The sequence below is a fragment of the Chelon labrosus genome (assembly GCF_963514085.1).
Source record: "Chelon labrosus genome assembly, chromosome: 17".
Taxonomy (NCBI): Eukaryota; Metazoa; Chordata; class Actinopteri; order Mugiliformes; family Mugilidae; genus Chelon; species Chelon labrosus.
Genome location: NC_140350.1, coordinates 3,315,873 through 3,336,339, shown reverse-complemented (window position 1 = coordinate 3,336,339; position 20,467 = coordinate 3,315,873). Strand labels below are relative to the sequence as shown.

The window sequence follows — 20,467 nt, the reverse complement described above, 5'->3', positions numbered from 1 at the left end:
CTATTCATACGCACATTCACACACACACATACTCTCAGACAGACATACTACATATTCACTGTTCACTACACGCGCATTGCCATTGTATGCACTGCAGCCATTATTGCACAGGAGAGTCCATAGAAAGGTGGTATTATTTAAAGTTGTTTCATGTGAATGTGTTGTTAAATGTGATTTCAGTGTATCATTCAGGATAATGATGATGATGGCTGGGGGATAGAAAGTGTTGCTATTTCTCTTCATCTCCAGTTGTTAAACATTACATCATTTGGTATTTGACAGAAATATTCTAAGATCATTACACTGTGTGCTCCGGGAAAAAAAAACACATATTGAATAAGTTGTAATTTATTTATTTTTTTATTATTTTTTTTGAACACATTTAAAACCTTGATGCAGCCTGTGAAACAAACAGGAAGACTGGGTTCTCAGCAGCCCAGTCTCTTTGTCGTGAGCATCTTTGAACGCAAAGGCCTTTGGTGTGAGGTGGTGGTTGAGCGCCCCCGTGTGGTGTGAAACTGTACTACACCAAAGTGGATAGGGCTAATTTCTTAAATGATTAAATTGTGAGAGGTTTAATAGGGGAGAAAAAAAGAAGAAGGGCATTGGCAATTACAGAAATAAACAAACACACAAAGAGAAGAACTTCCAATAACAGAATTATATAGTGTGGGGGATTAGTAAACTGAATTTTGTAGGATTTAAATATAAAAATAAGAAGAATTGTTCCCTGTTCTCAGGTAATAAGTTTACAGTAATGCAATCAAGGACCAAAATGCCATGGTCATGTTAAACCTGTTCAAATTCGGCTCTGTTCTCTTTCTTATCGTTAGTTTAGTGTCTCACTATGGGATCCATGGGAATGTGGACGTTCACGCTAATTTGAGAACCGGGTTTAGCTATAGGCACAGCCTTAAGTTCTGTGTCATCACGTCATTCATATGGATGAGGAGAGGGGCTGTTATCGCTTCCTGTCTGCCCCAGCGCCATAGGGGAAAAAATAGCTGCGACAATCCGATAGTTAGTTCATAGTGGTAGTATTAATATATTTAATTTAATCGTTTTATGTACTGCACTCCAATCCCTAGTCCTTGTCTTGATTTCAAAACTGTAGTTTCTCCTAGCTAAGCTAAAGCTAGCTCATTTTACACTTCCGGCCAATTTTTCTTTCAACTTTAAAAGTTGGTCTTTTTTCAATTTGAAGACTGGCGTGGAAATTCGTAAAATGACCTGTTATGAAATGCGATGCAGTTGCTAGATACATAAATACACTATAGTAGCGTTTATGCTAGTATTTCCCCGACGAGGCTTTATTGTGAAAATGCTAACCGGAAGTGGACCACTGATAACCACCACGTTAGCGTCAGCCTCTTGCTCTTCTCCTCTAACAATCGACATTCCTGTTTAAGTGAATGTTTTCATTGCTGGCGTCCAGTCTGAACATGTCAGTGTCTGTGTAATGCGGCCCTTCAGTCATATGAACAAAGTACATCTGCGTGCCTGCTTGATTTCCACACAGCTGCACAAATACACCAAATAACCCCACTGTTTCGCACCGTGACACGAACGGTTGTATCTCTGTAAATGAAAGAAGAATAAAGTGCATGATGAACTGCATAAACCACTTCCACATGTTCTGTTCCATTGGATATCCGATGGGTGGGACTAAAGAGTGCATCACCTACAAGAAACACAACTGAGCTCTGTCCTGACGGACGGCGTCGGGATACGATGAAATCTTCCTTTTAGTCTGAGTGAATGGTTTATTTTTTTGGTCCTGCGTGTGGAGTAGCTGTGTTTGCTGAGCCGCGGGTGTAACTGAACTAAAAAAGTAAGTATCATTTAAGGCCTGCATCAGACGCACATTTCCCATCGCTTTTCTGTCGCAGTATTGTAGATTGATTCCAGTCCAGCTGCAGTTTTCACATCTCACAGACACCATAAATGTCGTTTTGATGTGTTCACGTCCCCGTCACTTTGGCCAGGTGGCATTTTACAGGTTACTTTTGGGAACTGTGGTGTAGTTTCTGTGTGTGGAATGCGGCGCCGTAGGAATCAGGGGATGGGTGGAGACGACTACCCCAGCCTTTTCAGCCTCAACAGTGAGACGAGCATTATGATCCGGGCTGTGAAACGGACTTTACAGCTCTGCTATGTTGTCGCAGAATTGTTGCTATGCAGTATGAGTAATGTCTCTCACATAATGGATGTGCGAACAAACACCATCCAAACTCCCATCAACTAATGGATTTCACACTCTGATTATTTTCTCTTTAAGAGAAAGTTCTAGTTCATTGTTGTGAAGTCGTAAAAACTGAGCTGAAACACTGAACACTGAGAAAGAATCGCTATTTTAGGCGTCACTTACTGAATACTTGCGGAAATCCGAAGGGCATGGTTGTCGACAGGAGTTGACTCAGCTCTGTAGTTGTAGTCATGTGGGGAATCTTTGGGACAGTCGCATGCTTCAGAGTCTGGTGATATTTATTTGTGATAGTTCAAGTAATTTGTTTAAAACTATGAAAAACACAAACACAGGGAGTAAAATAAGACAGTTTAATCACAGTTCTTAAAATTCACATTATGCATCGCTGAATATAAGAAGGAGTACACGGGTAGTGGCTGTGCTTTGATGTGTACTTTCATTCTCCAGTGATCACACATTCAGTTTGCCTACTTGCTGTTGCCATGGTAGCTTTGAAAACAGTCCAATGTCCTTAAACTGAGCCATTTGTTGAGATGGTTTTGCATGTAAGTACAGGATCCTCTATGCAACAGGAGCAGAAGTAACCTTAATATGCTGAATAGACTTACCGGTCTCTTAAAGGTCAGCGTTTCGTCTTCCATTGTCAGAGGTGCCCTTGTTTCACCTGCAACCATGTTCTAAGGTGCACGTCATCTTTGCAGAGCTCGACGAATTCAAATATTAGAGGTCAGGTCAGCGGTAAAAGATTTTCAGCCACTTTAAAGCTGCAACTTAAGACTATGTGTAGTATTTACAGAAGATTATGTGATACCATTTAATTATTCTGATGGTATCCTATATTCAAATAGTTTTTATAGTGTTCTTTTGTAGAGATATCATCAAATCTCTCTCTCTATATATATATATTTAAGTGTCCATCTGCACTGTAACAGTCCCTTGTCTCTTTTTGATAACGGCATCCAGAGATCTTGAAATCGTACAGTACAGGAAGGGCTTTAAATTCCTCATGGTTTTTATCAGTCACAACAATAGCAACTGATCCCATTTTGGTTCATTTGAGAGGTCAAAAGCTACATATAAGTCACAAAACAGCATGTGGTTTTTGTGGTTTCAATAACATAATTCCCCTTTTGGGAAATTTGGCTTGCAGCTGGAAATGTCCACAAGTTTAGAGCAGAACATGGAGGTAACCTCAGTTAATAAAATAGCAGATTGCTTGACTGCAACAATAAAATACTGTTAAATCAACACTAGAGCTATCTGCTTTAAAGAGCAAACAGGCAGACAGTCAGCTATGGTTGGATTCAGTGACTACACAGTTTCACTTTCTAGTTTCCTCATGTGAACCAGGGCACTGTACATTTTGTGTGTCTGGTGACAAGTACAAACATGCTTTTCTTCTGATAGCAAACACAGAACCATGCAGAAAAAAAAAGCATGGAAGCATGGATAAGCCTAAGCACTGAACACACCAAAAACCTGAACGTGTTTCATTCATCATGCCGTTGGAAGTGTCTTTAAATGGCTGGTAGGAGATTGTGTTTGTGGAAATGACTAAAAAAGCAAAGAGCAGAAATAGCTCAAACTCATACAAATAACATAGCATGTTTTTTTTTCATAAAAGTCAAAGCTTGTTCTTTTATTCAGAAGCACAGGTCTGTGAGGATTAGTCTAAATGGTAGTTAAGTTCCTCATGAGATTATTATAAACATCTAATAGATCTTACAAAACATGTACTGGAATATGATACATTTTTGTGAATGAAACTGAGATAACAGGGCATTAGTTTTAAGAGATTATTAACAAAAGTCAAAGTGAGTTTTATGAAGCAGTGAACTAAGACAAATCTATGGGTCTTAAGATGCACTCCATCAACAATGAGATAAGAGGTAACTTGTGGTATTTGTGGTCATCGTTTAGTCACGTAATAAGAATCATCTTCTGATACTGAAAACATCCATCACATGCAATTTGTTCTCTTTTCCAATAACCTGTGGCTTTTAAAGCACAAGTGATGTTCCCAGCATTAAGCATCACTTCTGCCTTTACCGTTTCTTTTTTATTTCTTTTTTTATTCAGGCTTCTGTGTGCCTTTTCTTGCATGTGTTTCACATTTGGGAAACACTAATGTGGAAAATAGCAATGCTCTTATCCCACCACGTTTCCTAAAAATGTTTTAGGACGTATAATAGATGCGGTTCTTATTTCAAACCCTCTCCGTCTTTCTCCCTCTCCTTCACACACACTCCCTCCCCATGGCCTGTTGCATCGTTTCCCAGGAAATGCTCAGCCATTCAGATGCCTCTAAACCATACAAAAGGTTCCATACACACCCTTTTTTTTTCTCTCTCTCTCTCTCTCTCTGGTTGCCGTTGTGCCCTAAACTTCTCGTATGTCGCAATATCAGTGACTTGATCAACAGGTAGATACCACAAGACCTCTGAGGTGTGTGAAGGTGCTCTGTTTTTGGCATTTGACAGTGCTGCTTAACTTGTCGTTTACTTGTGTAACAAAACTGTGTCTGGTTGTATGATCGTTAAATGTCATCCTCCTCGAGGATTAGAATCACTTAGAGATCGTGGACTTTGATATCATTTCACTAACTCATCAGATTCTTAAACTGCAGTTGTGTTTATTGTGACTCTTGTGTAGCTACAACAACTGCTTATTCTGTGACTGTGCACACTGCGCGATTGTCTTCAGGCTAATAGTGCTGTTGCGGCTACTTTTACAAATACAAGTAATTTTATTCGTGTTGCAAATACATGTCTCCAGATAATGAAATGTTACGTGCCGTGACTTTAAAATCTCAGTCTGCTTTACTCTGTGTGAGACTGGTCTTAGTTTCAGTGTGTTATGTCAGTAGTGCGTTTTTTTTTTTGCACGCCTGTTTAGTGCCCACATTATGTATGCTCAGCAGCGAGGAACTCTGTTTTTGCTCCAGGGCAGCTGGCACTTAGAACGACAGCACAATGGCCAGTGCAGAGGAGGTGATCGAGCCCATGATCGAGAGCTCAGCAGCCCAAAACCTAGACAGAAGGCGCTTCTCCAACGACCTCCGCAATTTGAGTCCAGATGTCATAGATGGCCTCATGTCGAGCAGTGGTAAGGAAAAATACGAATATACTGTGTATATACCTTGCCAGCTTATTATGTACACTAGAGAAAATTAACATTCTTATGTAACAGTCCTGCATCTTCATGAAGGTTATGATATTCAGCATTTGTTCAAAATAACTGAGGCTGTGGGTTGTAGTACAAATTGTATTGTATTGTGTATTACCGACCTATTATTTTGACAACCATTTTATTCAGTGGGCTAGGCTGAATAACTGAAATACTTCTGTGTTTTGTGCTATATTAGAATACATCTTTGTCCAGCAGTGTACCTAATGTTGAGTAGCTGTGTTTGTATGTTACGGTTTAAGATATGAACTGCTCACTGAGAAACGCTTTCATGATTTCATTACAATGTTCCAATCTCGAAATCGCAGATGGCCGTCCTTTCCTCGTGGTGCACCACCTTCCTGAAATGAAAGAGGCAGGTATACCTCACTTAATACCTGGTACTCCCATTACATGCAGAGTGGACAACACAGAGAAATACACCACTCGCTCAAAGGTACACCTGTTACTTTTTCTTCTTATTTATGTATGGCAAACCATTTACACTTTGTCTTTTAGCAGTCATAGACATTTTTATATTGGCCTGAAGTGAAAACACAACCATTTGAATGGTTAATCAGTCACTCTTTAAGATCAACACTGTCTTTACTGTTTAATGATATATAAAATACATATATACAAACCTCTGATGACTTTTTTAAACTGGATGTTAGTGTTTTCTTACCTTCAAACTTCAGACTATTCCACGTCTTAACAGTCTGCTGCACCTCTGTTGTGTTCTTGCTGACCTGCTGTTGGGCTGTTTGAACACTGCTGTGCTTGAGCCAGCAGGCTGTTGTTATGCATATAATGATTAGTATGTAGACTGGTAATTACACGGGCCGTTTATTTGTGTTGAGTGTAACTCAGAACGTTGATGCTATGCACAGATGGAACACACGACTATAGTGTGTGGCACCATTGTCATTTTTTTTGCCTCTGCACTGGTGACTGTGTGACCAGAGGAATTTTCGAGTTGTCTGGACGTAGTATTTCAAGAATGCTTCGAGGGAATGAACAGTTTGTTGGTCAGAGGTGAAGGTCAGTGTGTGATGTCACATGACAAGTTTCAGAAAATTTGACACAAATGTCTGGCAGCATGAAATACTGACCCTACCCAAAAAGGTCAAAGGACAGCTTCACTGTGGCATTGTGATGTGCTTCAAAACACTTTTCTGCCGATGATCCATGTCTTTCACTTTGTAGCTTCTTTGCAGGAACATTTGCAGGAACTTTGTGTTTTGTCAAAACGGTGCCTGGTGCCAGGCTTGTGAGCACATACAAGTACTCTGGCTATTTTTGTTTCTCTCAGTGAATTCACACACTAATACAGTCGACAAACTGCACAACAAGAGCAACAAAACCTTAACAAAGTCACGTCAAATGAATTTATTCAAAAGTTCCCAAGTGGTTCACTACATAATATACGATACAGGATGTGAACTGGAGCTTGAATGGTTGGCAGAGGCAATCAGTAGTCCACTTTATGACTATGACACACATACTGCACATTGTGTAGTTGTGTGTGGAACCAGACAAGCGCCGCATGCTGTATTTTGTACAAAGTGACTCACGTAAAATGTAGAAGTATTAGTAACAGCTGAGTTATGTTTGGGTGGCTCAGTCAGTTTGCATATTGTTTCAGCGTCTTAGTATCCACATGCTCAGAGTTTCCTGCCATAGTCCAAAGACATGAATGTATTGTCCTCATGTGACAGTGTTTTAAACTGGTCCACATGTTAACCATATGTAAGCTACATCTACAGTATCAATAATATGAACAAATGCAACGCAAACTGAAGAGTTAAATCCATGTTCAGCTTCAGCTACTGTAATTTTCATATGCAGATTGCAAATAAACAACTACAACTGACAATTTGGGCGTGTTGAAGCTTGTTTATCATTTATACATATGTGGTTTAGAGATAAACCTGTTTGGATGTTTCGATCTATTGGAAATGGAGCCACCAAATGGCAACAAATTTCTCCAGGAATATGTGTCCAGAACTGAAAAAAAATGCTGCCTATGAAAATAAAAAATAAGGTATATTTAAATGGTAACTGTTTTTTGGGGAAATAATAATATGTATGACACAGTTAAAACTGAAGTGAATAAATCATTTAAACTCAGTGATTTGTTTTTCTGTATTTGATGTTTCTCACTTTAAGCCATCATGCTCCTGTGTATAATTTAAATAACCTCCCCGCAGGTCAGTGTAGGAACCCTGTACACGGTGCGGCTAACGCACGGCCACTTCCACTGGACAGTGAAGAGAAAGTACAAGCACTTTCAGGAGCTGCATCGAGACCTTTACAAGCACAAGATGATGCTTCACCTGCTGCCTCTTGGAAGGTCGGTGCACAAATCTGTTTCTCAGCCATGCAAATCCACCTCTCGCTCTGATGTGCGTTTGAAATCTGAGTGACGAACTGCTTTGAGTTTTTACTGTCAGCTCTCGAGCCCTAAATATTTTGAATATTCAAATATTTTTTTCAGAAAATTTGCAAAGGACAGGCATCAGCTGAGAACCATGTCAGAGGAAATGCCCAGCCTGCATGGGACTGAGCGGACCAGAAGAACCTCCAGTAAAATGGTACTGAATAAGCCATTTAGATATTGTCATGATGTGCACAATACAGAGAACAGCCGCTTTGCATATGCATGCATGATGGGTCTAGAGCTGTGGCCGAGATTTTGTTGAAACTATTATTTAAAGAAGAACGTTGATGTTTTTGCTATGATGATCTTTAGTGAGTCCTTAAGCATTCATTTAGTTACATGGTGATCAGCTAAATGTTAAATGACTCACATTTTCTATTTTTCTTGGAAGGAATCCTTGTGCCTGTATTTGAGGGGATGACACTTTTATTTTTCAAATATCTGCTTTTGTAATCCAGAAATACCTTGAGGAGTACCTAAACGGTCTGCTGGAGATCACATTCTGTAGGAATGACCACAGCATGGTAAAAGCCTTTGAGACAAAGATATCCCTTTATATACAGAGAAGGTGCATGTATAATGCAGTATATTTACACTGTCTTATTCTATTTATTTTTCAGTTGGAATTCCTATCTGTTGGAGCTCTTTCCTTCGTCACTGATCTTGGACCCAAGGGCTTGTAAGCGATACACTGAGGCCATGTCTGTGTGTGTGATTTAGATACATGGAAGTGTGTGATAGAGGTTCACTGTGTTACGCGTGTGAACTTTTTTTTAGGGAAGGACCTATCTTCAAGAGGTCAGGAGGTCACCGGATCCAAGGCCTGAACTGCATCGGCCATCATCAGTTCTGTTTCCGCTGGTCACGCCGCTGGTTGGTGGTCAAAGACTCCTTCCTGATGTACATGGACCGAGACAACGGCAAAATCAACTTTGTGCTCCTCTTCGACCCGGAGTTTGAAGTGAAAGTGGGCCGTGCTTACACGGACACCAAACACGGAGTCTGCATCAAGAATTTCACCCGGTAGGTCAGCTTTGTGTGTGTGTTGTGAGAACTGTACGCCTCAGGGTTATGCTGAGTTTGTGATGAACGCCCGGTTTGTTTTGGAACAGGACATTGATCATCAAGTGCAACAGCTACAGACAAACACATTGGTGGAGTCATGAAATAAACCGGCTGGCAGATACCTGTGACTTCCTCAAAGTGCAGCGCTTTGATGGATTTGCTCCTCCTCGAGAGAACACACTCACAAAATGGTCAGTGATGTAGTTCGTCTAATATGGACACTACAATAAACTTTTGTGTTAGCCCTCATTTAAATTTTTAAACATGTGTTTTGAAGGTATGTGAATGGAAGTGGCTACTTTGCAGACCTGGCTGATGCTCTGGAACAAGCCAAGGAGGAAATTTTCATCACAGATTGGTGGTAAGTGTCAGAAAGATCTGGATTTGCTCATCTACTGAACAGTCCATGTAACTTTACCATTAAAGCTACCTTCTAGCTACCTTCATTTAGGTATTCCCGAACAATGTAGAAATATATATATTTTTCTCTCAGGCTCAGTCCTGAAGTGTTCCTAAAGAGACCAGCAACAGATGACTACTGGCGACTGGATGTGATACTCGGACGCAAAGCAGTAGGGACTCTTCTCTTGTTCTTCTCTTTAAGGGTTTCTATGATTTTCAAATGTCACACTACTTGTGCTGATTGTTTCATTAAATGGCATTGCCTTTCTTTGAACCTTTTTTTGCAGGACCAAGGAGTCAAAGTGTGTGTCCTGTTGTATAAAGAGGTGGAGGTGGCACTCGGCATTAACAGTGACCACAGCAAGAGGACTCTTATGGATAAGCACCCAAATATCAAGGTCTCTTACCTCTGTGAATAATTTTATATACAGGGAGCAGCTACACAATTACAACTGTTGAAAACATCAACGCCCCGCGTGACAATTTTGTCCTTTTTACCCATCAGGTAATGCGACATCCGGACCATGTATCGTCTATGCAGTTCCTGTGGGCTCATCATGAAAAGATGGTGGCCATTGACCAAACGGTAGCCTTTGTAGGGGGCATTGACCTGGCGTTTGGGAGGTGGGATGATAGTCGGTACCGGCTAACTGACCTGGGTTTGACTGAAGAAAAGCCAAATGAAGATGTGGACGTAAGGATGTGTTGCTCTTAGCTCAGTATTTTTCCAGTAATTCTTGGTCCACCCCCTGAAGCACCTAATAGATGACTCTGTTAACTAGGGTAGCAACGTGGCTGATGGCTTGGCTGATGGCCCAAAACCATCTGAACCAGATAAGCAAGCAGAGCAGAGCACATATGATCTGACTGGCAACACTAAACTGTGGCTTGGCAAAGACTACAGCAACTTTATCAAAAAGGACTGGGTCCAACTGGACAGACCATTTGAAGGTACATTATCTAAATCTTCTTCAGTAGCACACACAGACACACAGAGTCTCTGAACAGGGAGATGAAAGGATTTCTTTTTATGTGTTTTTTCCCCCCCCCAGATAACATCGACCGCACTCAAGTTCCTCGCATGCCTTGGCGTGATCTGTCTGCAGCTATTCATGGCAAAGCTGCCAGGGATGTAGCACGTCACTTCATCCAGCGCTGGAACTTCACCAAGGTCAGACAAAAAAGAAAGTACACTTAGATAGTACACTTATAGTACACTTTATCCAAAGCTGTCCAAAGCAGTCATTTCAGAATACAAGTTAATTTACTCACTCACCATATGGAGCTACTTGTGTTGCCTAGCTGGAATTCGTTGGCTGTTGTGTTATTCTTGTTATATACTGCATTAAAAGTCACACTCAAGTACATTCATTTGTCTTCTTCAGATCTTCAAGAACAAGTACAAGGATGACTTCTACCCATACCTCCTTCCAAAATCTCACTCTTCTGCTGACTCGCTCTCATTCACTGTGCCTGGATCCAAGAAAGCCAAAGTGCAGGTGTTTATTCACGCACGCACACACACACACATATGCTGAATACTTGTATTGCTATTTTTGTGACGATGTTTATTGATGCAATGCATTCCTTACCCCTAACTGTAACCAAGTATCAACTGTCAAACTGGTTTGAGGACTGGCCAAGAAGTACCACCACTTTTCCTCATTTTCCTAATTGTCCTCACTCTGATGATGAAGACTCATAGTGGTTCTTATAAAGACAGCTAGACAAGAGCACAAAAACTACTTAAGAAATAAATATCTGTCCAAGGTTCTGTGGGAAACTGGGAAAATATGGGTACATAGCTTGGATACAATCATTTGCAAACATTTGATTTAACATACAACCCTCCAAAATACATAAAAAATGGGGTTAATTTATTGCATTAACAGATAAAAAATAAGATGTAGGCAAATAAACACCTTAACGCTAGTCACAGTTTATTTTGATTCCCTCTTGCTCATGAGTCACAGCAGTTCTCTAGGTTAGAATCTCCGATACGAAGACTGTTCCTAGGTGATGTTACTGTGCCAGATAGATCAGGGCCCGTATTCCTAAAGATTCTTAGCGCTAAGAGTTGCTCCTAGTGGCCAAATTCTAAGAAAATTCTTAGAATCATGACGTTTCCCTCTCAAAGTTAGGAGTAGCTCCTAGTAAAGATAAAAGCTATTCCTAAAGAATCTTAGCTCTTAAGAGTGCTCCTAAGGTGAGATCTGCTAAGAGCAGGGAGGAGGACTTTTAGGAGCCTTAGGAATTTCTTAAGCAGAGGAGAAAATGGATGAAAGAAGAGACAGGAGAGATATTCTCCAAACACTGAATGACAATCAAGCTTGTTACAATCGCAATACAGTGGTCCCTCGTTAATCGCGGGAGTTACGTTCTAAAAATAGGCGAAATCCGCGAAGTAGTCAGTTTTATTTTTTACAATGATTATAAATGTTTTACGGTTGCAAAACCCCTCACTACACACTTTATACACTTTTCTCAATAACTTACAAACATACCGCACTTCAGTCACACTGCCAGCGATCAAAGATACTGTATATGTAAATTTGGCAAGCTGAACGCATTCTGTACTGTACAAGAGACACCGTACGAGGAGATTGATTGACAATGGTCTACAGTCCCTTAGCCAATCAGGATGCAAAAAACAATGCGCTGTAAAAAAAAAAAAAAAAAAGAAAAAAAAAAAGAAAAGAAAATAAGCATGCAAAATTGCACTAAAAAAGTCTGCGAAGCCGCGAAAGGTTAACCGCGTTATAGCGAGGGACTACTGTATCATCGGAAATGAAAGTCATCACAACACTGAGGTATTTAGCAACAGGAAAAATGCAAAAATGCAACAATGCAGCAGTGATGACTTTGGGCCAAATCTACTCTAAACACTTTTATTCTCATTGACCAGTTGATCCAGAAGCAAACACAGTTCCTCTGTCCAGTTGGGTTTCCTACTTCATTTCTTCTCCACTGCTGTTCGGTTTGTGGAAGATTTGAACATCAACTAACACAGCTTTCATCAATTTCTGTGATTGCTAACCGGTCTAGAAGAAGCAGAGTCATTTTACTCTTGTTAATACCAAATAGGTGAAGTGCAAAATGTTACCAGTGTGGCAAATGAATGAAAGCAAATAAATAGAACTATCAGCATGTGAATACTGTGGTGGTGGCCTGAGTTTAATCACACATTTTATAGGATACTTTTTAAAGTACGTACTATTTATTTATTTTTATGTAAAGTATTATTTATAATTATACAGTCTTCATAGAGATTAGATTCTGTTATTAAGTCTATTAATTTGACGTCTATTCTAGGCCAATTATCACCAAAAGCGTATTTTTATCTAGCTTTTAGGATCAACCAATCACACCTCTTGAAATGATGACTCATACCTAGCAACGGGGTCAACCACACCTCCTCACTAAGATAAGAGTTTCTGTCCATTCCTTGCTCAGAGTTCTCTGAGAATTTTCTGGAATCACTCCTAAGCTAAGACTCCTAGCTAGGAATTTTTAGGCTAAGATAGGAGCTCTCTTAGAGGATTCTTAGAATCTTTAGGAATACGGGCCCAGGCCTTCTTTCTACTCAACATGGACGCAGAAAACCAGTGGCTTGCTAAAAAACAAGTTCAAAAAGGAAACCAGACTATCTGGCAAGAAGATTACCCTAGTTCTGGGGCGACGTGAAGGCTTTACAGTAAGCCATGCCGTAAAGACTCTGATGCCTATGTGAGAAAGAGAGTTTTGTTTCACAAAAGCTACAAGCTCCACTGGGATCTTTTAAAAGAAGGCTTTCAACGATAACAGGGTTGGACTGGCTTTTGGTGCTGGTAGTCTCCAAATGAATACTAGAAAATCTGTGAAATGACTTTAATAACTGTTAACACATAACCAACATTGCCAAGAAGATTAAAGGCCCCTACCGACTTCTACTCTGAGTTTTACATTGTGTGCGCCAGGTCAAATCTAACAGGAAATCAGGTGGTTGCTTTTACACTGTTCTGGCTTTTGAAATGCATCTATTCAGCATTCAGGGTTTTTTTTTTTTTTTTGCTGTGGCAGATGGTGGAACAAGAGTAAACCCTGTAGAACAAAATCGCTTCCAACATATTTATCCTGTTGAGTAAAGCCAGAGAAAACAAATGTACTGCCAAGTACAGGGAGGGATTGCAGTGGAAGCATCTTATTTGCAACAGGCTTCATGGGAACTGTGAAGTCCAGATCATGAGAGACAATGGCATCAGGAGCACAACGGGCAGAGACAGTACTCTAACGCAACCTTAAAATAATGCTAAAGATTCTACTGTACGTTGTAAAGATGCATTCTTCTGGAGGACGGAATAATTTAAAAACGAGAAAACAAACATGATCTCTCGTATTAACTCGTAAATGTTCAAAATATTGTTCCAAGTCAACATTGAATGCTGCAGCTCAGACTTCGTACTGTTGTAACGATAGCTTTTGTTGTTGTGAGTGTATTTTGTCATTCTCTTGTGGGTGGTGGTCTGTAACTGTATCTCCCGCTCCCTATTGTGTTGCAGCTTTGCTCTCAGATTGTGGAGTTCCTTTATTCAGGTTCCAGGGCCTCAGTTGTCTCATTTTGTGTTCTAATGAAATACAGTAATGGAAAACAGGCACCACTGAAAAGTGAACTGAAAAAAATGTATATGTATATGTATACTGTGTACTACTGCACATCTGATCACAGAGTTATTTTGGTTTTTACTTGTCATATTCTCAGGTGTTGCGCTCCGCTGATCGTTGGTCCACTGGAACCTGTGAGAACTCCATTCTTAACGCCTACATCCACACAATCGAGAACAGCGAGCACTTCATCTACATCGAGGTAACGCACCATTAGCCTAGCACTTTACAGACACAAACTGAAATCTCAGAATCCTGGCTAAATTATTTCCGTACTGTATTACCAAGCAGTCCAAGGGCAGCCATGGCAGAAAAATATCACTGTAACCTCGAATTGTACCCCTTCATTTTTTGTTTCTGCATGTAATGCTTCCATACAGTATTGCATTTCATTTCACATCACTGAAAGATAGTGTAGCCAGACTGTGTCTGATTATGAGGTGTCATATGTCCAACTGCAGTTGTAGCTTCCTTCTCTGCCAGCTACGTACCTGCTTTGGCCTTCACCTCATGCTGAGCCACCATCTGCATTCTCTCTGCCCTCAGAATCAGTTCTTCATCAGCTGTGCCGATGACAAGAATGTCCACAATAAGATTGGTGATGCAATTGTGGACCGAATCCTGCGTGCACACAGGTCTGATTTGAATGTACTAGCTGGATTTATGATCCATTTCGTGCATTCTGTATTCATGCATTGTTAAATTTATAAAGCAGCATTTTAATCAAAGTGGTTTATAAGTATGTTGATACTTTATGTCAAATGAACATATGCACAGTGAAAGGTAGACAATTATGAGTGAGCTGTGCGATAGTTGGTTGTAAAACACAACTTAAACAACATTTTAAATGAAAGAAATCATGAGTAACTAGTAAATGGTTTATAGTCCACCCTCATTAACTGTCCATATATTGGTACTGTGTCTTATTTCAGAGAGCAGAAGAAATACAGAGTGTTTGTGGTGATTCCTCTGCTTCCTGGGTTCGAGGGAGACATTAGTGCAGGTGGTGGAATTGCCATCCAGGCTATTCTGCACTTCACTTACAGGTGAGAGCCTAATCGTCATTTTCTTCTGGCTCATAGCATGTAGAGGTGCAGCTGATATAAACAGTCATCAGCTCTCACACTGATCTCTTCACTGCTTATCTTCAAATATTTAGATTCTGTGTATTCAGTATACAGCATTTTGTTATATCCAATTGGACACAAGTATTTAGAATTTATAAATATCCTTTATTTTGACTGGTGTGTGAGGCTGAATTGAGAAGTATCTGTTCCTTCAGTGCATAAGGTAAAGATAATTGTTGTTATGTGACTGACTTGCATGTAGAGTTGCTGTTACTTGCATAAATGTGAGGTTTCCATCAAGCAAACTGATTATTGTTATAAAAGACATAAGGTTGTATTTTGTGAAATTAAATCTGCATAAGGTCTTAATTCATGAGACAGCCTGTTGTTTGACATTTTGTCTTCATCTACCATCTATTGTAAAGGTTACATTCTGAGGTCGCTTGCTGAACTGTATAATTACACACTGCCTGGCCAAAAAAATAAGTCGCCACCTTGATTTAACTAAGCAAATAGGTACAAGCCTCCTATTGGATAATTACTGCATGGGTGATTATCTTTCAGCTGGCAACAAGTTATTTAACCCCAACTGATGCAATGAGTAGCTTCTGATTTCTTAAACCACCATGTCTAAAGACACATCCTGTGGTCGTGGAAAAGATGTTAGTCTGTTTGAGAAGGGTCAAATCATTGGCATGCATCAAGCAGAGAAAACATCTAAGGAGATTTTAGAAACTACTGAAACTGGGTTAAGAACTGTCCAATGTATTATTAAAACTGGAAGGATAGTGGGGAACCAGTGCATCAGGGTAAGAAGAGAGGCAGATGAAGTGATGCACCCATCATGCCTCGTGCCTACTGTACAAGCCTGTGGGGGGCTTGAGACATTGCAGAAGCTTATCGAAACAATGCCACAGTAACATTTGTAACATTACTTATGTAATTTACTGTATGTCATAGGACCATGTGCCGAGGGGAGCACTCCATTTTGTCAAGACTAAGTGAAGGTGAGTTCTCAGCCACTTATCTGATTTGTTTCAAATAAGAAATCCACCTGACGCCACCTGATCTCTCTTTAACACATGTCTTTCTTTCTCCTTGTGTTGCTCCTTTAAACTGAAGCCACTGGTATTAGGTATCTGCCCACCATTCTCAATTTTCACCCTTGACTTCTTTTCGCATCCATTTTACGAGCCCTCGTGCTTCTATGAGTTTCATATTAAGTCTTCCCAGTATTTTTGTGTTAGCTGAATAATGTCACTCTGATCTGTTCTCCAGTGAAAGACCAGTGGACCGAGTACATCACACTCTGTGGCCTGAGAACGCACTCCCAGCTCTCCCAGTTGCTTGTCACAGAGCTCATCTACGTTCACAGCAAAACTCTCATTGCAGACGACCGCTGCTATATCATTGGTGAGTGAGTCATCGCCGGCGAACTCATTCAGACACAGATTATCATTTTGACCCTAAAGTCTGTAGCTAATCTGTAATGTACTTTCACAAAGTCATATGTGTGTGACAGACAGCTGGCTTTAGTGGATTCTTACATAATCTACTGTGATGTAGTTGTGGCTTTTAATGTAATTATGAAACTACAGTATGACAATATACAGTATTTAGCTGTAGTTTCAAAAGATTTGTCACTGTGGTAAATTTAAAAGACTGTGCGTGTGAACAACTATATAGCCAAAAATATACGAGAAGGAGGATGACATTCAATAAAGTTTAGACTCTTTAAGTAGGGTGCACAGTTGGATGTTAATTGAATGGAATCCCGTGTTTGAAGCTGAATCACTGTCTTTTATTTAACCTCACTTTGTAGTAGCTTTCCTTCGTAGTGGTGGACAGCACCGTTCACGCACTAGTTTCGGTTTGAATTCACACACTTGCTTGATATCCGCCTCGCTGTGTGCTTTCCACTCTCCTAACACCATACTGGAGCTGTATGTGAACTGCTACGTAAACTACTGCTAAGGCACAGCGAACACTTCCTGTGGCTGCTCATTCACATGAAGCTGGCGAAACGTGGGGTGTCTTTTATTGTTATTGCTGCTCAAAAAAGCAGTGTATTTGTCACCAAATTAGCTATAAGAGTGACGCTTTGTCAAAAATGCAGCCAGGAATGAAATGTTAAATGTTAAAACCCTTCGAAGCAAAGCCATTAAAACCCTTTTAAGCAAAGGGTTTTAATGGCAAAATACTGAAAAGCGGCACTGCACTCTCACTGTAAACAACATATCATCGTTTTTTTATAGTACTTTGACAGTAATCATGCCTATGAAAGGACAGATTGTAAATAACTGCTCACCACTTGTGTTCCAGGATCGGCCAACATCAATGACCGCAGCATGCTGGGCTGCCGAGATAGTGAGCTGGCAGTGTTTGTGGAAGATGAAGACAGAGTCCCATCCGTCATGGGAGGGGAAGAATACGAGGCAGGACCACTCACACTCGCACTACGCAAAGAGTGTTTCAGGTCAGGAGGAAATATAGTATAATATATAAATATAGTATATAGTATCATTTCTGAAATGTCTTTCTGTTAATGACCATGGATGATCGTTTTAGAGGATGAAGTTTGTGGTGCTGTTAAACTGGATTGAATTAAACACAGACGTGTTTCTGTTATTTAGCCTAGCCTAACATAGAGATGTCAGAATAATAAGAACGTGTTGGTACACATGAAAACACTACTGAATCAACAGCTCTCTCAGTTGTTTTAAACAAACCTGAATACCATAACCTTAAATTTGGTGCAGGACTGGGCGGCTGTGGCTCAGTAGGTAGAGCGGGTTGTCCACGAACCAGAGGGTTAGCAGTTCGTCCCCCCAGTTGCTAACACCAGTGCGTGCCTGAATGTGTGTGTGCGCTTGTGTGAGCCAATGGGTAGAAGCGTCTGTGACTGTAAAGTGCTTTGAGTACCAATATAAAAAAGACCATTTACCAAGGCCATATACTGGAATACATTATAAGTTACTAGTGTACCTAATGACCTTCCTAGTGAGTGTATGTTCTACTTGCCTGATCAGACAGTGGTCATTACTTCTAGTGTACAAATGGATGTGTAAATGCAGAAGCTGAATTTCCATTTACGCTAAAAACACAAGGACAATAAAGATCCTTCTTCTTTCATCTGTCATTCAGCCTGATAAACCTTTCAGATTATTAGTTATCATTGTATTTTGTGTTCATCAAAAGTGAAACCTATATCTTTATAATGTTACAAGGAGTATTTTTTTCCAAATGAGAAACATGTCCAGTTTATTTCTTACTACTTACTTTGGCCCCTATTTAATTCCCCTACTGTAACAGTGTTCTCGTTGGAGCTGCTTCAGACCCCAGTATCAATATTGACGATCCAATCAGTGATGAGTTCTTCTTCTTGGTCTGGAATGAAGCTGCTAAACTGAACGCAACCATTTATGACAAGGTATGTGTTTTTTGTGTGGACAGACTCCTGAAAACAAAGCATCTATCAATGAAGGCAAAGATGGCATGTCTCGATCTCATCGTTACATTTCGACCTTTTAACCTCACCTTCTCGTTGGCTTGTCCTTTCTGCTGCCTTATTGTGCTGCAGGTCTTCAAATGTCTGCCCTACAAAACTGTCCACAACATGCGAGAGGTGAAGGAGTATTCTGGTATGGAGCGCCTCTGCGACACAGACCCCGAGCAGGCCATAGAGGAGCTGAAGGCCGTCCGAGGCCTGTTGGTCCACTTCCCCCTGAAGTTCCTGTGTGAGGAAAACTTGATGCCTCCACGGGCCACTAAAGAGGGCATGGCTCCTGTAGAGCTGTGGACATAACCACAGTTGAAATCAAACACTATAGGACAGTGAATCTCCTCCCTGTAGTCTCAGCTCACCTGATGTTCAGCACAGTACACTAAAATAGTTAGAGCACCAACATTCGAATGTGGAGGAAGACATCACCTTAACACCATTTATTTGTTCATCACTTATGTTCTATATATTGTCTTGTTGACTAATAATGGGCTAGTCTGGATACAACCACTTCTTAGCACTGTAGAGGAATCTGCACCAGCCAGTTGGTTTATGATGGCAGTTCCTGCTTCATACCTTGTGCAATCTGAAATGCAGGGCTGGCGGTGGTGGAAAGCACACGTAAATGAATGTATGAGTCAGGAGAGGATTGCAAGGTTGTACTGGAAACCAAGCATCTCACATGATCGAGAGACATAGTGTACATTTATTAGTGCAAGGTTTTTGGGTGGGTGGGTTGCTCTCTCTCTCTCTTGCTCTCTCTCTCGCTCTCTCTCTCTCTCTCTCTCACACGCACACTATCTCTCTCTCTCTCTCTCTCTCTCTCTCGCTCTCTCTCTCGCTCTCTCTCTCTCTCTCTCACACGCACACTATCTCTCTCTCTCTCTTTCTCTCTCTCTCTCTCTCCCTCTGAGGCTTCACCTCTCACTGCAGTGCCAGAAAATCTGTCAGAACATTTGTGGTTGTTATGGTGACGGATATAAAGAGATGACTGGATTGTAGCTGAAATAGAGACTGGATAGGGCAGAAAAGGGAGCGCTAAGAGGGATAAGTTACTAAATCAGGATGGTGTACTGGAAAAACGAAGGTAATATGTTGATAGGTGGTTTTCGAAACATTTTTTTTGGGGGGGGGGGTAAATGATCAGGTGGAGAGAAACTGCGAGGGGGGGGAGAAAGCGAGGACAAGATAATTAAAGGCTGCTAGGTGGATTTACTGTTAATTGTCGCCTTTTTTTTCTAGTCACCATGACAACCAAGTGAATTATTATTTCACCATGTTGTCAGTAGTCCAGAGCAGAACATTCCACTTTCCACTTGCTTGACCATTGCATTTCTCAGCTATTTACATGTGGTGTCCAGGTGCCATAATGTGTCTTGCATGCCTTTGTTACTTGAACTCGCAGGCCTAGGTGAATTACACTAAGCCATGGTTTAACTGAGTTGAGTGACGTGGCTTTCATAGTTCTCACTGACTCCTCAGAATCTCATTTCATAGCATCAGCAGGTTATATTTTATTCTTGAAGGGTGAACAATTTCAGGGTTTGTTTGATGTTAAATTGTCGCCTGAAACCTGCTCATTCCCTTTTTGTGGTAAAAGTAAACTGTTTTTTTTTTTTTTTAGAAACACTGCTTTGATTTTGAAATATCATGTAATAATTCAACATACGCTGCCTTCCTAATGAAGAAACACAGGACTTTGGTTACTTTGGTGTCTAAAAAAGAGGGAGGAGAAACTGAAATACCTGTGACCTAGTATTTTACACCAAGTCAAAACAGTGCAATTCATTTTTACATTTTCTTTTTTTAGTGTTTGTAACCGAGCCTGGCCAAGTTTTATACTATGCACCCGAATTACAGGGTGTTTTAGAACAACCAGCAACAGGACAACTCATGAAACTTGTAAATGGGACCTTATGTTTTGTAATATGTAGGAAAAAAAACTGTCCAGTGGTTCAAAACATTATTAGGATTAAGTC

At 40.5% G+C, this 20,467-nt stretch overlaps 1 protein-coding gene across 3 annotated transcripts; it reads left to right on the top strand.

Moving 5' to 3' along the window:
* Nucleotides 1-1,071: 1,071 nt before the first annotated feature.
* pld2 (phospholipase D2) lies at nucleotides 1,072-19,636 on the top strand. Of its 3 annotated transcripts, none has more exons than XM_084564456.1 (24): nucleotides 1,072-1,831; nucleotides 5,151-5,311; nucleotides 5,701-5,828; nucleotides 7,582-7,724; nucleotides 7,869-7,965; nucleotides 8,270-8,335; nucleotides 8,432-8,490; nucleotides 8,589-8,834; nucleotides 8,924-9,067; nucleotides 9,154-9,237; nucleotides 9,370-9,448; nucleotides 9,566-9,676; nucleotides 9,784-9,972; nucleotides 10,061-10,229; nucleotides 10,331-10,449; nucleotides 10,664-10,777; nucleotides 14,017-14,121; nucleotides 14,466-14,554; nucleotides 14,852-14,965; nucleotides 15,947-15,993; nucleotides 16,265-16,399; nucleotides 17,309-17,462; nucleotides 18,299-18,416; nucleotides 18,567-19,636. In XM_084564456.1, exons 2-24 carry the CDS (start codon nucleotides 5,179-5,181, stop codon nucleotides 18,789-18,791), a joined length of 2,868 nt encoding a protein of 955 aa, XP_084420582.1. In that variant the 5' UTR covers nucleotides 1,072-1,831; nucleotides 5,151-5,178; the 3' UTR covers nucleotides 18,792-19,636. The 3 variants fall into 3 exon arrangements, with proteins under 3 accessions (XP_084420582.1, XP_084420583.1, XP_084420584.1); XM_084564457.1 differs by lacking the exon at nucleotides 1,072-1,831 and adding an exon at nucleotides 4,094-4,628; XM_084564458.1 differs by lacking the exon at nucleotides 1,072-1,831 and adding an exon at nucleotides 4,737-4,946.
* The last annotated feature ends 831 nt before the right edge of the window (nucleotides 19,637-20,467 follow it).

Coding starts and splice junctions, on each gene's coding strand:
- pld2 (XM_084564456.1), top strand. CDS start 5,179: ATGGCCAGTGCAGAGGAGGTGATCGAGCCCATGATCGAGAGCTCAGCA. Junction 8,336..8,431: donor GTAGGAATGACCACAGCATG/GTAAAAGCCTTT, acceptor TTTATTTTTCAG/TTGGAATTCCTATCTGTTGG. Junction 18,417..18,566: donor ACGCAACCATTTATGACAAG/GTATGTGTTTTT, acceptor ATTGTGCTGCAG/GTCTTCAAATGTCTGCCCTA.